This window comes from Dromaius novaehollandiae, chromosome 9, assembly GCF_036370855.1.
Source record: "Dromaius novaehollandiae isolate bDroNov1 chromosome 9, bDroNov1.hap1, whole genome shotgun sequence".
NCBI lineage: Eukaryota > Metazoa > Chordata > Aves > Casuariiformes > Dromaiidae > Dromaius > Dromaius novaehollandiae.
The window spans coordinates 2,327,697-2,351,116 of record NC_088106.1 but is presented as its reverse complement, the minus strand read 5'-3'; the positions used below and the strand labels follow the sequence as shown (position 1 = coordinate 2,351,116).

General features: G+C 41.9%; 1 protein-coding gene across 3 annotated transcripts in view; it reads left to right on the top strand.

The window, feature by feature from the left end:
* PLCH1 (phospholipase C eta 1) overlaps positions 1-23,420 on the top strand; it is a 96,801-nt gene that overhangs the window by 11,748 nt on the left and 61,633 nt on the right. For 2 of the 3 annotated variants that reach the window (XM_064516512.1, XM_064516511.1), the window contains exon 2: positions 4,023-4,135. In XM_064516512.1, coding sequence (XP_064372582.1) covers positions 4,057-4,135 — 79 coding nt within the window. In that variant the 5' untranslated portion in view covers positions 4,023-4,056. Of the gene's footprint in view, positions 1-1,224; positions 1,298-4,022; positions 4,136-23,420 lie in introns of those variants that run through there. The other variant, XM_026096891.2, reaches the window with a different exon arrangement.

Below are 23,420 nucleotides of genomic sequence, written 5' to 3'. Positions count from 1 at the left end.
GAAACACCACTTTGCACTTTTTCACCTGGCTGTTGGCTTTCAGCCACATCCTGGTTGCTTCCCCTTCAGGGGAAAACACTGTCACCTGCTGCCTGAAATGCTGCCTGGCTGGGATGTTGCTGAGTAGCTGAGCTGGTCCAGCAGCTCGCTGGGGAGGAAAGGGAGAAGTCTAGAGGTCTGCTCCCCTCTTTCTTCTAGGTGACAGGATATGAGCCCCTTAGTGCTGATACTTCTTGGACCAAATTGAAAGAAGGCTTGGGGGGTGCTATAGCCTTGAAGGAAAAGGGTGAAGATGTGTGGGCCTAGCGCAGCAGGTCTTCTACTGAGGAGTCTCTCCCTGAAGGAGATAAATGGTGCATTAGACCTGTGCGCTGCATCCTGAGGGAATCTGGCTTCAGGTGATACAAAAGAAAGTTGCGGGCTGCTGTTTCCATCACACATTAATAGACAGTATCCTCCCTGCATCTGACCACAAATCAATGTGGTAGAGGCAGCTTTGAATTCAGTGCAAGAACTCTCCTGGGGCTGGCTCTAGATTATAAGACTCTTCTGACAGGAAGAAACAAATTGAAGTTTCAAGCCTGGGAGAGCCTTCAGAGGGTAAAGAGATTAAATAGGTATACAAAAAAATGCACAGCCTAGGAAGACTGCTCAGTGAAGAAATAGAGGGAAGTATGTTCCTTTATGCGCAAGCAGCTGTTCTCTCTGCTGCTTTTTCCCCCTTCCCTGAAATCCTGCGTGGTTTTCTTCCTTTTATCCCTGTGAAGTTCTTCAGGACTAGTTGTATGCACACCTTTCCATCTTGTCTCGGGAAGGAAACCTTGCCAGAATGCATAGCACTTTCCACGTAGAAATAAACACAAATCCAAAGCCTCTGACACTTGCTGAGTTTGTAGCTGTGGAGAAGCTCCCTGTTTGCTCTGCCTGTTTGTACCCCGTTCCTCCCTGGGGCTGCCAGGAGGGGTTCCCAAATAGCTGAGAACCCTTCAAGGGAGCAGAGGGAGGGATCTCCTGTCTCCTGCCAAGGCTCTCGCAGGCCATTTGATTTCACCCATTGACTTTTCTGTTATAAGATGTATACCTGTGTCTGGGGAGCGGAGGAGACCCTAACATTTTGACTGTATTCTCCTGTGGCTTTACGCAGCCTCATCAGTGTGACGGCTTCATATGCTAGATGAAAAGAACAGACTCCACAGGTGGCTCATGGAATCACAGGACTCCCTCTTAAATAAGGGAAGAAGATGATTTCTCATTTCTGGACTCCTCACCAAAAGGCTGTCTTTCAGCAGAGTGGAAGGTATTTGACCTTGTGGTGTTACACTGTAATGCCTGCCTGGAGAATTTTACAGTCCTTCAGGAAGAGGTGCAAGGTGTAATATGGAGGGTGTTTCTTTGTTTTGAAATCACTCAGGCCAAGTATCTGCTTTCTTCAGCAGACCTGCAGTCTTGGCATTTAAAGTAGGCTGTGGTGTTGGGTTTGGGGGCTTCTGCCACGTGACACCCCGGCAGCAGGTTTAAGGGGCTTGTGCAGGAACTGGGCAGTGTCCTCCCAGCCAGCCTGTGGCTTCCCTCGGTGAAGACAGCAAGCAGGAGGGAGCTGTTTGTGGGAGGTGTGGGCAAGAAGGCAGCTGGGTTATGAGCAGAGTCGAGGTGGGAGGGAGATACAGTGGGAGACCAAAACGGGCTTGCAACAGGAAGGGGTATCTTGAATGTAAAAATAAGCTTGAACTTGATAAAACATCAAAGGGAGGAGGAGGAGGAGACAGTGAAAGGATTTGTTAGAACACCAGGCCAAGGAGTTTGTGGGTTTTTTTGGTTTGTATTTCCAGTAGCTAGTATCGAAGAAATATGAAATGCTGATTTGCTTAGCCTTAACCGTGACTGTATATAATAAGCCCTGCTGGGGTGGGATGCATTTTTGCAAGGTCCAACTTGCAAAGCAAAAGGCTGAAATTCTTTGAATGGAAATTTAATGAAATGGCTGAAACAAATACAGCCTTGTCTTGAGATATAACCACCAGCTTATTAATGAGTTAACTTACACTGTTTAGGTCTCTGAAAATAATTGTTCCAATTGTTTCCATTGTCCTGGGTTGCGGCAGTGGAACAGTGGGCAACTCATGATGGAAATGCTCCCGAGCACTGAAGGGGTGATTGTTTTGCACCTCATTGTTCGCGACTGGCTTCAGCTACTCATATTCCCCTCGTTTGGCTGGTTTTTGTTTTACGTTGGCTTGCTGTGCTTTTCCATTTCGACTGGTTTATAAATATTATTGGCATGATCCAAGAAAAATTGGCAGTCAGAGGGCTTGGCCCAACAGCGCTCTGGGGCCTGTGTCCAAAACGACTGCTGTCTATTCTGAGCACTTACTGATGGTGGCATCTGTGGCAAATTATCCATGAGTATTTTGATGGGCTTGCTCCTGATGCTGCTGGCATTGGAAGTGAAATTCATACTGTGGTGGTGCTGGGAGCCTTGGTCCTGGCCGGGATGCTGATCTCCTGTTGAGTCTTGCACAACTTGCCCAAGAGCAAGAGAGAGAGCCTGAACAAGGATCATGCCTGGGAGCAGCAGTGGGGATTTCTCTGGGCACCTGAGAACCGCACTTGGTCCAGAAGGCCATCAAGGGGGGGTGTTCGGGCTCCCCGTTGCTCTCGTGGCACTGTTGGGGTGCCCTCAGCTATCGGAATTCACTAATAAGGAATTCACTAACATTCTTCCTATTTGGCCCTGTTGGAGATTCGCTGTGCTGTCCCGCTGCGCTTGTTTTGCACAGACTTAGACCTCCTGGTCTCCCTGGGTGGAGAGGCCTCAGGCTATCTCACTTTTTGACAGGTTTACTTTTTTCTTAGTGACCTGGATGATGGATCTTATCTGTCTTCTGGCAGCATCTGAAGTGTTTGTCCACTCTGTGCCTGTGTCATTAAGTTCTTTTTAGTACTGCTACAGATGCTTTTATCCTTGCAGCTTTGTCTCTTGGGTTAATTTGTGGGGAAGGAGGGCCTCTCTGATCCGGCTGGCTGCTGGCGGTGGTGGATGTAATGAGTAACCAGTAGATGACAAACTTCATATTTCTTAAGTGCAAAGAAACAGTGCAACACTTCAGTAGAGCTTCAAAACTTGCATTAAAAAACATGCACAGTAAGTGTTTGGGGAATGTAACAGGGGGAAGAAAAGATGGTGAAGCAGTTTGACAATTTATCCTGTAATTTGGCACGGCGTAGAATTGGTGAGTGGAGCTCTGAGATGAGGACACTTCTTCCCTGTGCAAAATTAGGATCCCTGGGGGCTGGAGGACACTAATTTCATGCAGCTGTTGTAACCAACCTCCGCAAAGGTGCTGCTCATAAACGGCCTGTACTGGAGAGAGTTCATCTGGAGCTGCAATGAGGGATGTCTGCTAGGGGCAGGCGTGTGCTGGGGGGATAGTGCTTAGGGCGCTGCGTGCGCATAGCACTATCCTGTGGTCTTGAAATTGGAGGTTATTGCCCTTGATTCACCAGAAGTGCGTGTGCTTGGTTTTTTTGTTTTGTTTATTTGTTTTCTTAACTGGGGAGAATTTACATTGTGTTTATATTGCTTGTGGTGTTTGTTTTTGCAGTTTATTTTTGTGCTGTCCCATGTTTAATAAATAACTAGGTTAAATTGATCATCTCTCCGTGGCCTCACAGCAGCCTGTGGGGCTGTGGATGTTGGTTACAAGTTCTCCTGTCTGGTGCAGGGACCTCAGAGCGTGGGGAGCTTGCTGAAACACCTTTAAACTTGCTAGTTTAAAGCAGTGCTGACAGTCTGTGGAGCTCCTTGCAAGTGGTCTACCTGCACCCTTAACTGCCTGTGTGTCCTTGGAGATGGACGTGTTCGGGGAGTGGAAGGCCACATTTGTTGAAATATTTTATATGGAGCTCATGCATTATTTTGCACAAACGACTCAAATACTCTTTTGCAACAGTGCCTGCAGCAGTTGTGCATTTCTGCAAATTAAGTAATCGTTTAATTATCCACCCTCTGTTTCATTCTGCAGGGTAGTTTGATGCTGAGCACGAAGGCTTCCTACAATGAGTTACTGGAGTCTGGATAAGAAAAGCTGTCTGCAGTACTGCCGGCACTTCTTAGCGGACAACGGCGTGTTTCACGGTAAGCTGCGCGCCACCTTCTCGCGCTTCCCGCGGTGTCGGACGCCACCGGCGTGCGGGAGCCGCCCCTGCCTCGCTGCTCACGGGCGCTCTCGGGTCAGACGGTTCCTAAAACGCGGCCGCGAGAACGGGTTTCTCCGCGGGCCCTGCGCGCCCGGGGCGCTAGGGGCCGCTGTGGCACCGCGCGGGGCGGCCGTTGGGCGGGAAGCGGCGGGCGGCCGTTGGGGCGCGCGGGCGGCCGTTGGGCGGGAAACGGCGGGCGCGCGGGGCGGCCGTTGGGCGCGCTGCTCTCCCCTCCCCCACCGCCGGGGTAGCCCTGTTCCTGAGGGGAGCCGCGGTGGCCGCGTCCTGCTCGCCTGCAGTGGCCGTTGGGCGAGCACCTCCATCGCAGCAGACCCTGCTCCACCACACCTGCTCCTGCCCTCACAGATGATGCAGTAGCGGCTTGATCGTTCAGGGTCAAGGGGTTCTTCCCACAGCAAAGCTGGAAAAATGCACTGAAGGCATTTTGGTGTAAAATACTTGCTTTTTCAAGACCTCTCTTTATATTCTTAAACTTCCTCTATCTATTAACAGGAGAGAGTACCGCAGCCACACGTGTTTCTCTTTGCAGGGTGGCTTTAGGCCCCTCTGCTGGCGAAAGCTGCCAGGGTTGGGAGGGTCTCCCCCTGCCTGACAGCCTCTGCAGGGGGTAGTGCGTAGGGCTAGCTGTCTGACTCCCAGAGCGATTTTTCTAATGCTGTTTCTTTAAGGCCCAGACCTTGTATCCCTTATTCCCTTTGAAGTCAGTGATTAGAAACCATCACCTTAGGGCAGAGTTGTGGTGCTGTTGATAACAGCAGGATAGAATGCCTATAAATTAGAGATTGTTTTGGAAACAGGTGAGTATTTCAGTGTTTTTTAGGAAGCTGTAGAAGTTTTGCAGCTCATAGAACCATTGTAAAGCACAGTGTATCTATGTCTTGATCACTGTGGCTATGTCACCACTGATTAAGCTAATGGGTTAGTGAGAGGATGTCATTTGTCAACTTGTGCATCTTCCTACCAAAACTCTGTTCAGAGACAACCTGTTTCTCTCTGTTGTGTGGGGTTTTTTTTGTTGTTGTTTGCTTGTTTCTCTCTCCCTCTTTCAGCACTACTGGCTCTAGTTGGCCACTAGAGGAATACTAATAGCTTTCTAGTCTGTCTCTGACAGCTGCACTGTCATGTTCCTTCACCTGTGTGTTACACTTGCAGCAGGCATTACTGGGAAGGCTTGCTCAGTTTTTATGAAGGCATTTCCTGGAATAATCGCAAAAGAGCTAGGAAGGTATAGCTTTGATGTGTGAGCTTGGCTTTACCTTGATTAATGAATCAGCGCTATGGTGCAGTTGTGGAAAGCTGTAATAATAAAATAAATAACTGGATTGTAGAGACATCAAACATAGCCATTTTCTGCTTACCTTAATTTTCTAACCTGAAGAATCTAGTCAGTTGTGTATATCATGCTGTTACTTATCGTCTTGGATTTATTTACCTTGTATCGAAATATCTATCAGTTGATTTCAGGGTATATGAGATTGCTTTCTGAGGAGTACACTCTGGGCAGTACTACCAGATACTCTGTGTTGAATAGTAAGGGCGCATTTACTGCTGCAAGAATTTAGTGAAGGATGTAATCCCTACTGCATGAAAGCTTGCAATTTAAGTAGCAAATACAACCAGAATATAGAAGGTAAAAGTTAGCCCTGACTGAACAACACAGGAATTACAGGGTTTTGGTGAAAAACTGACTGAAATTGGGGGATGGATTTCACAAATCTTGTTTCCAGACAACTCTTCTGCTTCTGAAGTGAAATAGCAGCTGGTTCTTTCTCCCCAGCAATTGATTCAATACAGCAGGGCTGCTCTATGGGTGAAAGTTGCAGTCCCTTCCACTCTGGCCTGACTGGGTATTGCAGCATGGAGGCTGGGCAGCTTGCTGACCTCCCTTGGACTTTCACAGGGTTGGAGGAGAGGGAGAGGGGTGATGTAAAGCAGTCAACAGCAGTGGTTGACCTGGAACACAGTAGATGCAGTCCAGGCTGATTTCTTTAGTACTGGTGAGCATTTCAACAGCAGCATAGATAGAAAATCAGAAAATAGAGGTTTGCTGCCCTGTGGCCAAGAGGAACTCTGCCTATGAGCAAAGGCAAACTGAGGAAGAGGAAGGCATTCACTACTACTGGGATTTATCAGGCCACTCATGAGGTCCCACTGATTTCAGTGAGATCACTTGCTTTCTGAATTATCTCTGATTTTTGTGGACAGAGAGAGTTGTCTCCCCGGTGTCTTTATCCAGGTCCCCCTTGACTGAGTCTGAACATTCTTGCAGTGTTTTGATAAATGCCTGTCTATCGCACTTCTATCCAGGCAATGATCTACTCCCTAACATGAATGCGTAACTGCAGCAGTTATGTTTTGGATGTTTATTTGCAGTCTTGCTATTCCTGATTAAGGAAGAGAAAAGTCTGGTCCATCCCCTGTGCCTTGAAGGTGGTATTTTGTAGTACAGCAGGAAAATATCTGTATTGCTGATGGACTGTTGTCCAGCGTTCTCTCTATTAGCATGAAGTCCAGTAATCAATGAACAACTATTTAAAGGATTAGTCTGCAAAGTGATAATCAGTTAAAGTAGAAAACATAATTAGCAGGAATCCTAAACCTGGAAGATTTTGTGGCCTAATTTATTTGCCTTTCATTCATGACCAGGGAGGATTAACCCCTCTCTATAGAGAGGGAGCTAAAGTCCCTGTTGGACAGTTCCCACCACCTGGATATGAAAAGACGTGTGCATGTTCCCAGGAGTTAGCATGCTGCTCCTGAAACTTCTGAGAGAAGTTGTTTTACCATGGGACTGAGCCAATATGGATAAAAGGGATGGTGGAGCTTTTTAAGGGTTAGCTTTTTGCCGATGCACCTTTTGGAGCCTTTTGTTCCTGTAGCTCCAGATGAACGGCAGTGGTGATGCACAGGTGGAATAAGTGGGAATGAGCGGCCTGGACGTTTGTCCCCTTTTGACATGTTTTCCTCACCTCTGTCCAGAGACCAAATGGGACTGAACAGTGAACTTTAGGCTTTATGTGGCTAAATGAATACTGAACAACCGAACAGAGATTTACCTGCGTCTGAGGCCCTACTTGCTCTGGCAGGTGTAAGGAAACTCAAAATCCAAAAAAAGCCTCTGATGTATTCTCTTTAGACCTCTTGACTTGGCTTCTAGTGGAGTAATCCTGACTGTGCCACTGGGAAACTAGGGAAGAAAATCTAAAGTGAACTCTGCTTGGGAAAGGGCTTGTTAGCAGGGAGGGTACTGTGATCCAACCCCATGTGATTTGCTGGTATTTCAGCATTGGATTGTATGTGTTCAGCTCTACTATCTATTCTAGTTTAAGCAATGCTTTGGTGACTTTTTAAATTATTACTATTCTAGTTTCATATGCTGACATTGAGAGCTTGGTTGTTCAGGGAGCAAGCACACAGAGCGGCTGATTCGCTTATTTTTCTGTTTTTATGAATGCTAATAATCTGTTATCACTTGGAAGACATGACATGTTTAACAAATAGCTGATTTTTGTCTTGGCAGTTCTGAAAGTCGGTTTTCATCCTTATCATATTAGGGTCAGTTACTTATGCCAATTATGTTCCCCTTTGGACTTCTTTCAGAAATATCAACCTTTTGTCTAGCTGCATTTCCATAATTGTAATTAATTCTCTCTTTCAGTTTCCAATTTTATCTTTTGGCCTCTGTCCCTCTTTCCTTTTAGACTTTGGTGTCAATAGGGACTTGACTGCTATTGGTAGGATGTCATGTTAGTTCAGTCTCGCTCATATTCTCTAAATTGTACTCTTCCATTCAGAGCAATGGACTAATTCAATTGTATAGGGCATGTCTGGAATTTTCTCACTACAATACCATGTTTATTACCTGTAATTGAGCCTATAATCTGGAGGAACTGTTGCACTTCAGATACAAGCTGACCAGGTAAGAATATCCTGCTGCATCCCACTATTTAAAAAGCATAGGATCATCTCTCTCCCTAGTGACTTCAGGACTAGAAATTCAGGGCTGCACAGATATACAATATAGAATTTGCTGCTTACCTGTGTTCTTTTTTTAAGCAATGCAGAAAAACCTTTCATACCTTTGTGAGACTTGCATTGCTTTAAGAACTTGAACATGTGGTGTTCACTCACTTCTAGCTGGGGTGTTTAAACATAGGAAGCTTGTGTGGACTTTATAAATGAGGATGCTGAAACTCTGTTTTTTTGGGAACCGTTTCTCAAAACATCTTGTTTTGTTAGAAACTTGGAAGAAACATCCAAATGAGATGCCAGCACTGCATTTATGAACTGTCAGTGCGTGGTGCCTGTATGTATATGAATGTCAAAGAACCTCATTTGGAAGGCTGGCGGTAAAGACTTCTGCTCCAGGGTGGGAGGTCATCAGCTGGAAGCAAGGAGAAGGTGGAGGATAAAGTACACAAGGTGTGGTAACAGGAGGGCAGTGCCTTGCTTGGGTGATGCAGTAGTTGGAGGCAGGTGCCATCTTTGAGTGTCAGGTAGTAGAAGGAAGGCGTTCGTACTGTTATGTAGGACCCAACCTGATGCAGTTCTAGTCAGCTGTATTCAAAGAAGGGGAACTAGGAAACATGCAGAGAAAAGGACTACAAAAGTGACGAGGAGGTTAGAGTATTGTGTAAGAGGAGACCAGGTGAGTCTTAAGGGGGATGTGACTGCTGCCTATAAATGCCCTTGTGAAGGGAGGAAAAAGCCTTATTGCAACTGATAGAGGAGGTTGGCACAAGAATAAATTGCTATAATCTGCCCACAAGTATATAAACACAAAAAAAGCTAACTTGTTTTGAGGTGGAGGTCAGTAAGTTTTGAGACTTTGTTAAAGCACCCTATTCGTGCTCTTGCTCTGAAGTTGCCGATGTAACTAGTAGCAAGTAATACACTGAGAAGCATGGACATAAGGCTGGAAGACAACCTAAGTGGTCCCAACTCAATTTTCATACAGTGAACAGCAAATATAAACAGCAGAATATTTCTGTTCCATTCTGCAAAAGGCTGCTAACTCATTCAGATCAGATTGCTTTCTACCATATTTTAATGATGCTCTGAGACGTGTATGTTAAGCAAGAACAAATATTGATACACAACTGTGTGCCTTTCTACAGGGGTGTAACAGGCTGTGTTTAAGTAATGACTGAACATTCATACATGTTATGCTCAAGTATTATACACATCAGAATTGGCTAAGGATTTCTTATCACCTTCTAATTTTATTAGGAAAAGCTGCTAATAGCTGCATTTGCAGGATATCAAAATTTTTATCTGCTTATGTCTGAAGTTTCTGGTTACAGAAGTGGAGGTTGCTGCTGTGTCTTGTACTCTAGGGAATCTTATCTGCCTAGAAGCAAAAATGTCAGTTTTCCTCAATAACAGCGAGATACAGTACTGTCTGTGCACACAGAATAACAAATTGAAGACAGATCTGGGTTTAAGCTATTTTAGCAGTTTCTCTACAGTAGATAAGCAATTATAATGTTCAGAATAGCCCTCAGGACTTGATGGACCTACTTTCTTTTTCTTCCTGCTACAAACTGCCAAAATATAAAGTACATCATGCCTCTAGGCTTGAAAGATTTTTTTTTTTTTTTTTTTTTCTTTTCAGGGTTTTCATACTATAAAAGTGGATTCTATTTTGTTTGTTTGCTGTCAGGAACCATGTAGGAATGGCTATGTTATCAGACCAAACATTCATCTACTTTGTTAGCAGATGTTTGGGGCTAAAAGTATACAGGGGAAAGGTGTGTGCCTAACAATAATCCTTTCTGTGACATACCCTTTCAGCATCTGCCAGTCAGCAACTTAAGTGCTTTCCCAGCCAGAAGTTGCATCCAGATCACTGAATTTATTATTCCATCTGAAAAGTGTGGTGTTTTTTTAAATTTATTTATACTTTTGACCTTATGTGGGAATTGGCTTCACAACTTATTTTCATTGTTGTAAGCCTTCTGCCTGATACTATCATTGGGTGTCCCTAATTTTTATATTACAGGAACAAAAAGGACACTTAGGACAGTTTCCTTAATTGCTTGTTCCTATTTAGTTGGTAACTTTTACACCTTTTCTTCATATTTTTGCAGTATTATACTATTTTTTTTCTCCATTCTGCTCTTTCTTGACATTTGCTTTCACTGTTGTGGAAAATAACTAAGGATGTGCCTGATAAGACAGTACTTATTTGATAAATTCTGACTTTTAAATTTCCTTAGGAGGGGAAAACAGGGTTCAGCTTCATGTTGGAAGCGATTTGGCATGTGTGGAAAAATACTAGTGCTGTGTGTGTATATCTATACATTTGGGGAGAGGATGTTTGAGGGACAGCAGTGGGTTTAAAAAAATGAAAATATGGATAGAAAACTTGCAGTATCTGGGGGAAGCAAAGGACTTTTCTGGACTTCTTGGTTGCAGGGGAGGCTGATGGGGTGGATGATATGGGTTTATAGCTCCTATCTGCTACCCCTAGTGGTGCTGCAGGGCAGGGGATAGCACGAAAGGAACTTAGGGCAGAACCACTTGCTTTTGTGCTGGAGTGGGAGAACAAAGCTGTGCCTATAACTCGTCTTTCATTTGCTATTGATAAACTACCAATTCATAGTGTAATCTCAGATTAAAATAAACTTGTACCATTGGAATTGGGTAATTACAGTGTATTGACATCTAGGATGAGAGCCAGAGAAGATAAAGTCATTTCACAGGAGCTTGTCACATTCAAACTGTAATAAATGGAAAAGGTTTGCTTGCTTGATTACCTCACCTTTGGAAGAGTATGACTGGATGTACTGAACCAAAGGTCAAGTTTGTAAGTAGATAGGTATTAAGACATGTTATGCACATAAGTGGCTTTAAATGTCTGCCTTTTGATGTCTTACTGAAGTAATGGGTAGAGAATATTGTGGTGATAATAGTTTCTTCTCTCCTGGGGAAAATGAAAGCAGCAAGAACAGGACCTTCTTTCTGAAGTTCAGCTTTGCTTCAGTGCTGCCCTGAACATAGATACTTCCATTAGATCCAGGCCTTCAAATGGAATGCTCTTTGAGATGGGCCACTCAAACACCCAGCTCATGCTGGCACTAAACAGAGAATAATTTTCAATAATTATTTTGCCATCTGATGCTGCAGTGAGTTGTCCGTGCCAGCCACCAGCAAACCTGCAGGGGAAACGACTGAACGCTGGCCTGGATGATGTGTGGTTCTTGCCAGTGTTCTTAATCTCTTGTCTCAGGAATGTCCAGCTCATGCTTCAAAAAGTTCTTCCAAATTACTTACTTAAATACATCAGGAGTTGAGGGAGGGAGAGAGAGAAATATTTAGTCCAAGGCAATTGCTTATTTTGAGAAATCATCTCAAAGTTTTTTTTTCCAAATGTAATGGATGCCATCCTGTACCGCCTTTATTGGCTGTGCACCTGCTGCTGTTACACAACCAGTTTAGGATAGCTTCATGAGAGATTGCTTACAACAAGTGTTATTAGTGCTTTTTCCTGTTCCTTCCAGTTTGAGAAGCTAAGCTTTAGTGCAAGTTCTTGTAGGATTTTTTTGCTTCAGTGATCTTGAACTTTGTGTTCAGTGAATGGGAATAGAAAATGCATTACAGGCTGTATTTGTAGAAATGCTCATTATGTTTTGCTTTTTAGCCAGTAAAATGGCCTGACTTGGTTATTAGAGTACAGGAGTTTGGGGGGAACAATATTAAATCCTTAAAGAATTACACATATATGTTAGGCTTGATTTTTGCAGACGGGCAGTGCTTTATAGTTAGTTCTGCTGAACCCTTGTGCAAGCCCTCTGCTTGAGGCTAAAGTGCCAAAAATGCTGCATGTAGACTGCATAATTCACCCTTGCATCTTAATGTTCAGCTTCAGCTTTAGACGCAAGGATGCGTGGCAGAGTGGGAAAAGTTAATAATGCAGTAATTTATATTTTGTTTTATATTTTGATTATGTAGAGAGATATCTAGAGTACATTCATTCTCTCTGAAACACCAGACGTAATGCCTTTTTTCTTCATACATTTTTCGTTAAGGAAATTATTTTAAAATTTACATAGATATTCAATGTGCCTGAAATGTATTTAGTGAAGCATGGAGAAAGTTTTTAATATGTAACTGCGTTTTAGCAGTCTGTATATCACTAGCTGCATCTTCAGATGAAGGAAGGAAACTTTATGCGTGGGATATGTCTCAAGTAACTTTATCAGACTGTTTAGATCTAATACTGAGTATTTTCCTCCTTCCATCTTTGAGTATTTGTCATCTTTCTAAAGAACAGTGTCTTCATTAATCGTATATCAATGTGTAGAGTTGATAAAAGCTTTGATCTGATTAAAAAAATGACAAATTTTTGATGCAGATGTAAAGTTTTATTTACTGGTAGCAAACTTTTAATGAGGAGATTGTGTTACAGTTTAGGTCTAAGATTAGATGATAGATATGAAGTTATTTTATTATCTATTCTTATTTCATTATCTGTTTACTGTCAGAGGTAAAAGTTCTCTAATCAGCTTTTCTTGCTCTTTAGGAGCATTGGTTTTTGTACCAATTTCCAACTACTTTGACAGTGGAAAAATTCATCAGCCAGAAAACTAAAATTCTTCTGATGTTGTTTCAAAACAATAAGCCCTGTTTTTATTTATTTGTAAATTAATATTTTGGTACAGAATTTACACTGTCATATGTTTTTTTTACTAAGGCATTCTAAGGTACAATTTTTAGTGTTTAAAAATTGGACTTCCATTTCTGACAACTTGGCAAAGGCTAACACTTTTGGCAGTAAAAGTAAGTATTCTTCAATTGTGAATGCAAATGTAGCAGCTGCCCCAAAGTGTAGGCAGGTTCAGGTGCTGTGAGGTTGTAGGGAGGGAAGGGAATCTCCTGGAGGCCTCGGAGTGTGGGCAGGGCTGCACCACTGCTGGTTCTCTGGTGGAGACTGTGGCTACTCTGCCCTCCAAAGTGGGTGACTGTTCAGCGGGTGGCTCTGGTAATATGTCTCTTTGTAAGCGCATGGAGAGGGAATCGCACTGCAGATATAGCCCATGTGGTCTCTCTGCATCCCATCCAGTGTATAACAAGTATGAGGCAGGATTTTTACCTTGGAATTACTGTTTGGATTTATAAAGGAAGAACTTGCTGCTGCGTGTATGATGGCATACAGGCATTTGCCTTTCTTTTCAAGGGAGTTTTCAGCTGTCTTTGTAGTCCGATAGACTTGAGCTGTCTAGAGCATTGGAGAGGCCTAAGTGTAGTGATTCCTGTAGCTGTCTAAGTCTATTCTGTTAGTCATCCATTTTGCTGCAGTAGTATCTGCTGGCTGTCTTTCTGTGGGCTTGTCCCAGGTCCTTCTGCCTTACAAGGATGAGCTGGGAGTGTCTCAGTGGCACGTTGGTCTGTCTTTTGCAAAGGTTTACATAGAACACTGCTTCCAGTGTTGAGTCCCTTCATCTCAGCTGTCTAGTGTGAAAGTCCTGAAGAACAAGGTAAGCTTTAGCGTCTATATACTGAGACAAGCCAGGGCCATTCTGTCCCTCTGGCATGGCTTTCTGCACAGTACAGTCCACAGGAGTTGCAGTGTTTCTTATATATCGGGCAAAGATTGTGAGCTGAACTACAGCGTGTTTTATAGAAAAACTTATCCCTAACTATGTCTATAGAAGAGAAGAATTAGAGCTTGCAGATATTACAAGAAAGCTTTAAATCCCTTTCTTTTTAATGAAATGCCAGGTATATTGCTCTGGCACTGCCTGCTTTGTACTTTGATTTACTTACTGCCTTCTCTCTCAAAATAATTCCAGTGGTTTAATAGCGGAAATTTGTTTGAACAGCAAAGGAAGAAAATTTCAGAATGACATTAGTCTAGGGAGATGGATTTTGAGTGAATGAAGATCTTATTAATAAGTGTTGATGCTTTTGTAGCTGGGATTGTCAAAAGCTATCAGTGAGATGAGACTTGGACGGGGGTTAATATCTCTTATGAGATCAACTTAAAAAGTTGAAAAACAAACCTTTGTGCATGCAAGGCATTGAAAGAGGTCACGCAAGGAAGGGCTTATGTGGCAGAAAGCATAGTTATGAAAAACAGGCATACCAGTAAGTTTAATAAGATGTTGCCCTTCCTGCCAAATCTTACCTTGCGTGACTGCTTGATACCAATGAAACACTATTGGCTGTTGAGAATATGGACAGTTATCTTAAAATAATCGTTGATGTTTATCAAATATATTCTGAAAATGTGCTTCTTGCCATCATATTTCTGCGATTTTGGTAGATCTTTGCGTGCTCTGGCTCCATGGAATATTGCTAGCAATAGTGTTTGATTCTGTTAGAACAGTGGATGTGTACATGGAAACAAAGCAAACTGGAAAGCCTGTACTTAAATAAAATATAACTACAGTGTCAGATTGTATAAAGTGAACTAGTTGCTTTTGACTTTTCCCTTGCCAGACAGCTCTAATCAAGCTTTAATCTAGTGTGTCTTCAAGGACACACCAGTTTCAGATTTTATTCTGACTGACTAAGGATAGGATATGAAACCTGGCTTGTCTGGAAAGAACTGTCATGGTGACTTTTTTTTTTTTGAAGTTGAATAAACTTACAAGCATTTCTCATACCACTTGGCATATTTCTCCTGAATTATGTAGAAGTTGTCATTTGTTTGCTGTAGTCTTCTGGCTAACCCTTATAGCATGGTCTAGTTTCTAAAACAGTATGGCTTTTAAGTATTTCTGTTTTTAAAAATGAGTCTTTTTTTAAAGACAAAGTATTGAGTAATACATCAGTTTATGATTGCATGGGCTTTCTTCCAGAGCAGCTTCCATGTTAGAAGATGCTTGTGTGTAGCTCCTGTCATGAATAATGGAATGATAGGTAAGGAACATAGAGTACTTAGTATTTAATAACATGTTTCCTAGTGCAGTCTGTTATATCAAGAATTAAACTATAGGATGCTGACAGCTTATTTCATTTTTCTTTGACTTGCAAATATAACACATGCATTTGAATATAAATATGTGGTGTTCAGGTTATCTCTGACAGCTTCAGAGTGATGTCTCCATCCAATAGAAGTAATCTTGTGAACTGAGGGGTGGGGGTGGGGGGTGGTTTTTTCATGTGCACCATAAAACTGCCCTGAAACTCTCCCAGAAAGCTTCATGCACAGACTTCTACTGTTATTTGGGGGGTTGGGGGGGAATAAATGGGCATTTCATTTGGTTTTGTCTTTTGTCTTTGTGTTCTCTATTTTGTTTCCCTCTGGCAAGAGGGGTTAAGAACATGGCAGAGTTTTAAAAGTAAGCTAGGAATTTTCCTGCATTCCTCTGGATATCCAGTGAAAAACTTCCAGTATTTCCTCTGGCAGCTTCTGGAAGCTGTTGAACAATATCAAATAATGGGGTTTTTATGTCCTGTTCCTAACTTTTGTGTGACCACCATTTTAAGCTCAGGAAAGTATGGAGGACTTGTAGTGTGGGTACATATTTATTGTGCAAAGGGAGAATTGCCTTATGGTTAGCACAGTGGACAGGGAGCCAAGAGCTCCAAGTTGATACTGAGGGTGAGATAGTCATGCAGCTATTCCATTTCCCTCAGTATAACTGAAAATGAATGACACTTCTTTGTAGAGCATGACTTCTAAGGAATGCTGGCATCCTCAGCTGAAGGTGGTGTTAGAAGCACAAAGTTTGAGTTCACCTAAGAATGATCTTACAGTGGATTTGTTCATTTTATAGCTTGGTTTTGTGGTTGCTGGATGTTGTCAGCACATATCCTCTAGTGTCCTGCAGTCTAGCATGATGTGTTGACTGTAGAAAGCTTTTCTATTTGTGTTAGCAATAGCTAAGAAATAATGATTCCTCAGAATGACTAAAATGTATGTCAACTCCACTTGTATTTTGTCTCCCATCTAAGTTCTACAAGCATATAAAACTGCTTTTTTCCATTCGCACTGGCCATCATGTGGCTTTACTTCCTGGCACGCACTGGACAAATTCTGCCCTTTGTTATGATGCTGTGACAATATTGCAGAGAGATGAGAATACCGCTGGGGGTTCCTCTGGTGCAGTGATGTACAGGCCATCGTATAAAAGCTAGTTGAGTAGTGAAACAATTGGGGAATGCAGTAAATCAAGGATGTGAAGCATTGCGGATGGAGCCTACTTCATTCTTGCAGTGCTTTTCAGCACTGTGCCCCTTGGGCTTCATCATAAGTAGTGATATTTATGGAAGTCTGAGAATTTCTGCCCATAGTGCCATGCGGACTGATTTCAGTAGCATTGACTTGGCTTAAGTAAGCACAGAATTTAGCCAGTAGCATAGTAATTCTTTATAGCTACCAGGAGAGTCAGTGCTCAGTATCTCGCAGGATACTGCTTATTCTTGCAAAATCAAATGTTTGGTGATACACTGACTAAACCCTTTGCATGCTTTGCACTCTAACTGGCCTGATTCTGCAGGATATGAAAACTTGCCATTCCCATTCAAGTTAGTGAAAGAAACAGGAGGAGATGATGGGACAGATGAGTTCCGAGTCACAGAAACACTACAGCCTTTCAGTGATGCGTTACTTTGAATGTGTGAGAAGTGAATTCAACTTTAAAAACGTTCAGCTAAACACAAAACCTGGGAAAAAATGAATGCAGTCCACAGAGGCTCTCTTCTTCCACTTCACAGAATCCTGTAGCTGCAGATGCTGGGAGTTACTCTGGAGTGAGGGTGTTTTCTTTGTCTCTCCTGCATTCAGCCTGCGTCACTCACCCTTTCTTTAACTGAAGTATGGTAATCGGTTTCTGACTGACCGCCCTAGGTGTGAGAAGGATTTCCTTGTGCTTGCCTAAAGAGCTGTTCTTCACAGGCATTACGCACACGTACTGACCGGAGCATTTTAATTGCTTCGCTATGCATGCATGTCTCATACCCAAAGTAGTCGCTGCTCCTGCATTCCCACAACAGCAGCAGTACAGAGCAGATGCTTTCAGTTTTTCCATCAGGCTGTGCTTTTCAGCTTTGAAGAAAGTTGTCTAGTGTTATCTCTGGATTTGCATTTTCCTGTCTTTGCGTTTTATGGATAACAAAGATCTCATCATTCCTCGCAAAGAACACTGTTGGCAATGTTCTCCTGCGCTTCTAAGGATTGCTTTCCAAATGTTTCATCTCTGGAGACATGAAGATTAAACTGAGGCTTTCCTGCACTGACAGTTTCCATTGTTCTTGCCAATAATGCATGATAGTTACAAATTTAATGGCAGACCTTGAAGTATATAAAAATTTAAGTCCAGAAAAAGGTAAGGATGTTTGGGTTTGGAATTACTGTAGGAAGAGCTTATACATTTCTGGAAGTGCTTATATAGAAATCATGTATACCTTGTATTTCATGATTGGTGAGTCACATCATATTTGGACATTTGTTAATATGAAAAATTTTGTGTATACCATTGAATACTTGATAGGAAAACTTGGTATTTTCGTACTGATATAAAAATACATTTCTCCATGAAAACATGTGGGTTTGTATGTGAGATATTGCTACTATGATATGGGCAAACTGTACTTGTATTATCTTAAAATTGTTACAAATATGTCTGCTTTTAAAAATAGTCCTGATCTCTTCATCTGCAGGTCATTTTGCCATGCATACAATTTTCCATGGAAAAGAGTTTGTTTTTCCAGTAGCACTTAAATAATGTAACATATATGCAAATGATGTGTAAAGTTCTGATCAAACACTGCATGAGAAAGATAATCTTATCAAATAGAGGGGTACAAAAAAGGAAGACATCTTGAATAACTTTCTTTAGTAATTTCTGATTTATAACATTTGATATTGTTCAGTTAAAGTCAGTGATGGATGGAAAATAGTAGTTAGTTAAAGCCTGTAAGTGGGCATAGAGTAAATGCTATGGAAAAAGAGGGAGAAATAATTTAACATTTCATGATTTCTGTATTATGCTTGTCAATAATGATGCTAGGTTATGTGCTTTTAAAGAAAAACTTAGAAAAGACAGACAAGCTGGTTCTTTGCTAAATATCTGAATTGGATAGTTCAGAAGACATTTTCTAACATTATTCTTTCTATAATTTTCAGAAGGAAAAGTGAATTAACCTAATCTAAAATAAAGCCACCAAAAGTCATATGGATCATACTGTGAAGTATCTCTTTGCCCCCTCTAAGAAGCATGATAAAAAAAATTTTAGGGGTGTAATTGGGGGTTGATATACCGATTCTTTTTCTTTGTATTTAGCATGGATGATTTTATTTGATAAATAAATTTTTTTTTTTAACAGATTGTTTCTTATACAAGAGCTGTCTCTATTTTCAGGGACATTCCCTAATTAAACAAACAAACAGAAGTAAAAGAGTTATTGGTATATCCTCTCAGGGAAGGGCCTAATAGGTCAAGGAGTTAGTATGCTACAGTTTCAAACACTGTGTTTGTATTTTGGAGGCTTATGTTACATGCAACTCGACATTAAGTTTTGATGGATATGGTTAGGTAAAGCAGACCTGTTGTTACTCCATCTGTTTTCTGAGAAAGGGGAGGTAATAGATATGTCCCCATTTAATAATTTAAAAGTTCTAGCTTTTTAGAAGGGCTTTTTCAATAGTCCTAGAAGAAAAGCATCAAGTTTTATTGGTTTACTCTATTATAGCTCTTGTAAATATATGTGTAGATAAACATGTTTCATACCAAAATAATCAGTTGATGGTGAGTTTCTATTTGAAGTAGCTTTTTAGTTACTCTTCCTTAGCCAAATATGATAGCAACTGGCCAATGTGCATTTGTGGTGTTCTTGGTTATTAATGCTACCATTTTTTGGGTGAAGGCAATTAAAGGATGCAGAAGAAATGAATACAATGCAGTGTCCCTTGTATCAGGTGTGCTGTATGGTGCTGCTTCATAGGGCATAGCCTCTACTGGGCTGCAGCTTCACAGCTTCCCTTGCTCCAGTGACGTAGCGGCATGTGCAAGAACACAGCTGGGCTTCAGGAGTGTTGTCGTGCGCACACAAGTGTGATGACAGTAGCACTGTGCAACCAATCCTTCCTGACCTTCTCCCTGAGGGTCTCTGTTAGGTTTTTAGATATACATAGTAGATGTGTTTGAAAAGAAAATAGCCTACCTCTATTATCTTACTGGCTTAGTTTTCATCCAGAATTCGTTCGGATTTGAGAGACAGAGGTTTCTGGTTTGTATGAGAGGAACAGTGGAAGTAGGAAGGAGCACTGGGCCCTTTTCCATTTTTGTCACCATAAGAGCTGAAAACATTTGTAGTTAAGAAAAGGGGCCTTCTCCCATACTTCCTGACATGTTTTTAGTGACACAAAGGGAGGCAATGAGGAATAGGGATCGCAGTTGTGCAGTGCAAATGAGTGACATTATTATTGTATTCCCTCTTGCATATGTTGAATGTCATGTTTTGTGGGTACTGGAGGTTTTGTAGGTGAATATGTTCACAGGCTTGAATGGTGGAAGAATGCTGAGAGCCTGATCTCCCCCTTATTCATGCTGGTGATTACTTCAGCTTGCCAGCATTAATACAGATAATGATGGGATCACAGCCCTAGTACAGCTCATGTACATAAGAGTGCTTGTATGCTAGCACTTAAATAAAGTGGTAACTTTACAAGCAGGTGCTGTGCATACATCATTAGCTTGCTGCCTGTGACTGGTGCTTAGCAATGAGTGTTGGCAGGAAGAAGCGCTCTGCTTCCCAGAAGTTAGGCTGTGTGTTCCTATGTGGCTGCTGACCATTGTGAATGGGAAAAATGGGTATGTGTTTAAAGATACAATGGCAGTAAAAAGTTAGAGGGCGTGGTATGGGAGGAGCTGTATAGGTTTTCCTGTTGTAAATGGGTCTAGGTCTTTGGCTGACAGACAGTACTTCTCGCTAGTTATTTTCTTACTACTTAGCAGAACTCCAGAGTTACAGTCAGTACACTTAAGTAGAGAAAAAGCAGTTAATTACATAATATTTCATTTACAGGGACCTCTTTTAAGGCTGTCATTAGTGCTTTTTTGGGGACTCTGGAATCTTTAAATCTATCCAAGCACCTATAAAATAAGTATTAAATACAGATTCTAGCATAGTAAGCAATATATACTGGAATTAACCTCAGAAGATGAGGAACATGCTGTTCTGAGTGGGTACTGAAAGCATCTACCTCCTATAGGGAACTCGGGCTTCCGGAGATTTGGTTGCAATACTTGCATAAATCTATTACACTATTATATGTGCTTGCAGTAAACTAGTATATGCACACAGCAGCTTTGAAAGTTTTAAAGACTCTGGGTTCGTTTGGTATGTTCCAAGAATCTGTCTTTGAGGAAAAGTGGACCCTCAACCTGCTGGTCTAAAATGAGGGAGTGGTGCCTTGTAGCTGCAGTGTAGCGTTATGGAGTGATGAGTCCTTTCCATGATACCAGTGAGATTTCAAGGGATGTTAGAACTGAATGTTAAACACTGCTCATTTCCATGTGAGATATCTGACCTGCATTTGCAGAGTAAAGCACTTGGTAGATCAACTAGAAATTAACTTATATGATTGTTATCTACTTAGTATTCATTTTTTTACTTATGAATTGAATATACCCTTGTTTCAATAAATTTGCAGAACACAGTCATCATGTGAAATAGAAAAGGCACTTGAAGTTCATTGTGAAGAACTGCCTTTTTGAACTGATGTAGCAAAACAACAACAAAAAAATTAGATGTAGTGTTCTCTTACTAATCTCTGCTGCTGTATTTTCTCAGTGGGTAGAACATCCTACTGGGAGGACTATGCCCTGGTCTGTAGTACCTAGGTAGAGAGCAGGGCTTGGTAAAGTGAGCTTGCTATGAGAGAAGTTCAGGGTTTTTTTTTCCAGCACTGATCTTACCTGCAAGGGGAAAATGTGTGTTATTTCTCCATCTTACATTTTGAAGTAGTCATGTAAGAAGTTTGTGTCTTAGAGGAAGCCTGTTAGTGTGTAGGCATCTATTTGTACTGGTTAGTCTGCTTGGTCGACAGAATTTAAAATTATGTGAGACTCTTTTTAATCTAAGTGACAGAAAACCCAGCCATAGACTTAACAGTAATTTAACATTCAGGAAATAAACTGGTACTTCCCATTTAGGGACTTTGTTACATATCACCAATAGAAATATTAGCCAGTGTGAAAACTCAAATGCACAAAAAGTGAGTATTTTATTTGCATTAATACAATTACTTTGGTGTTTGAGATTGTCGGTTCATTGTTTGTCAACAGATGACTCGCTGTCAGTGACTTTTACTGGGTCACTTTTTGAACAGAGGAGATAAATGTTTTTCTTCAGCAAAATGACTGTTCCTGAGGAGTGTGAATACATTGGTTCATATAAGTAATTAGTTGAACAATAGACTTCATTAATTACTTTTAATTAACTTTGCCTTCAGTTCAGCTGTTTTTCCCCTCCAATTCTCTAATTGAGCCCCAGATGTGGATTTGTTTGGCAGCCTACAGGGGAATTGGTGCCCCTTCCACCACGACAGTTGCCATAACCCAGTATGACAAGTGCTTTCCAGATCCTTTGAAGTGGATCCCTCTTCCTCTGCTGTTTCCCTCAGTTTATCTAGCAGCTACAGCTGCTCTTGTGCCCTGTGGCTTATTCCTCTCACCAGTGTATGATGCTGTATAGGTGCCAAGATTGCCCTGATACATTGTTTTCTGATGAATTTGCAGACAGCAGAATTCCAGTGTTTGTGCTGGAGCTGGATCACTTTCTTCATCTGCATGTGTCCTGTATAGGGACAGGAGCAAACTTCTATGAAGTGTATTCTGGTGGGGCTTTTCTGTTTTTGCTTTGTTTGAGAAGTTGATGGGTAAGGTTTAAGAGTGGCATATTTGAAAAGAAAAGTCAGGTAAGACCCAGCACAGTGTTGCTGGTGGAGTTGTATTTCAGTGAAATACAGGATAGTGCACAAAGGAACGAGGAACTGAGATGACATTTAGTGCTTTACTACAGGGAGGCATGCTTAAAACAAGACATGCTCAGTTCTCAGACTTATGATCCTCCTTCATGTATTTATTTTTAGAGGATAGACATGGGGTTCTGGGGGAGGAAGAGTGCTTGCGGATGCCACCACCCCTCCTTGCTGTGACATCTCTAGAGACAGAGCTCTTGTGATGTCTTTTAGTTTGTGAGGCTTCAAAGGAAGAGCTCCTGGCTTAGCACTACTGAGGACTGTGCACAGGTGACTAAACAGATCTCCTTCGAGTGTGTTATTGTCAGTCTTTCTGATACTTGAGTATAAGTGTGCCCAGCTAAGGAAGAAACCTGGAGTTTCCTTTGGAGACGTGAGAGAGACCCAGGGTGATGTCTTGCACTCCTTGTCTAGCCTTAAGGCAGTATGAGGATGCTGCCCAAAAAAGCCAAATGCCTCTATGCCTTTTGCTTGTCCTGAAACCACTGGGGCTATCACAACAGCATTCACAGAGCTGTTCATTCATCCTTGTTGGTAGGTGTAGTGGAAACTATGCTCGATTTCTTCCTGTCGTTTGCTGCTTCTTCCACTTGCTCTAAGGTATTGTAAACAGTTGTCCTGCCCTTCCTGCAAAGGGATCCTTGCGCAGCAATGAGGATTAGGATGTGGAAAGTTAAATGGTGTTTGCTTAACAAATCTACATTTTCTTGCTCACTGTAATAGTGCGACAATGTGTTTTCACAGTTGGCTGTGTATGTAGTTAAATGGTTGCACCTTTCACTGCGGGTAAAGGACTAATTCTATAGTCTTGATGGAAAATCTACTCATTCTCGGTCAAATCCTGGGCTGCAATGGCACCAGAGTTCTCAAAATAAGCAGCTGTGATGCCATCCTTCTGAAGGAAGGAGACGGACTTGCTGTGTTTCAGGAAGCAATAGCAATAACCTTCCCCAGTAAGCTGTTATGCGGTCAGTGTCTTAGCTCTGTATTGGCAGGCAGTGACTAGTTGAAGGTGTTTCTTTCTGGAAGAGACTTAAAGCTGGGGTCTCAAAGTCCTGTGACCTTTCAGGACCTCAGGATACTTCTGCAGTGTAAGCTTCCAGAAGAACTGCAGAGAGGCTGAGCTTGCTGAAAGAGTTGTTTATCAGTTGCTCTCCAAAAAGCTGCTCAAATGAAAACCTGGGCTAATTTTCGAAGGTAAAAATTAAGTTTGCTGAGCTAGGTATCCTTGAGCAGAGATGGAAAACATGCATTATTCGTTGAATGT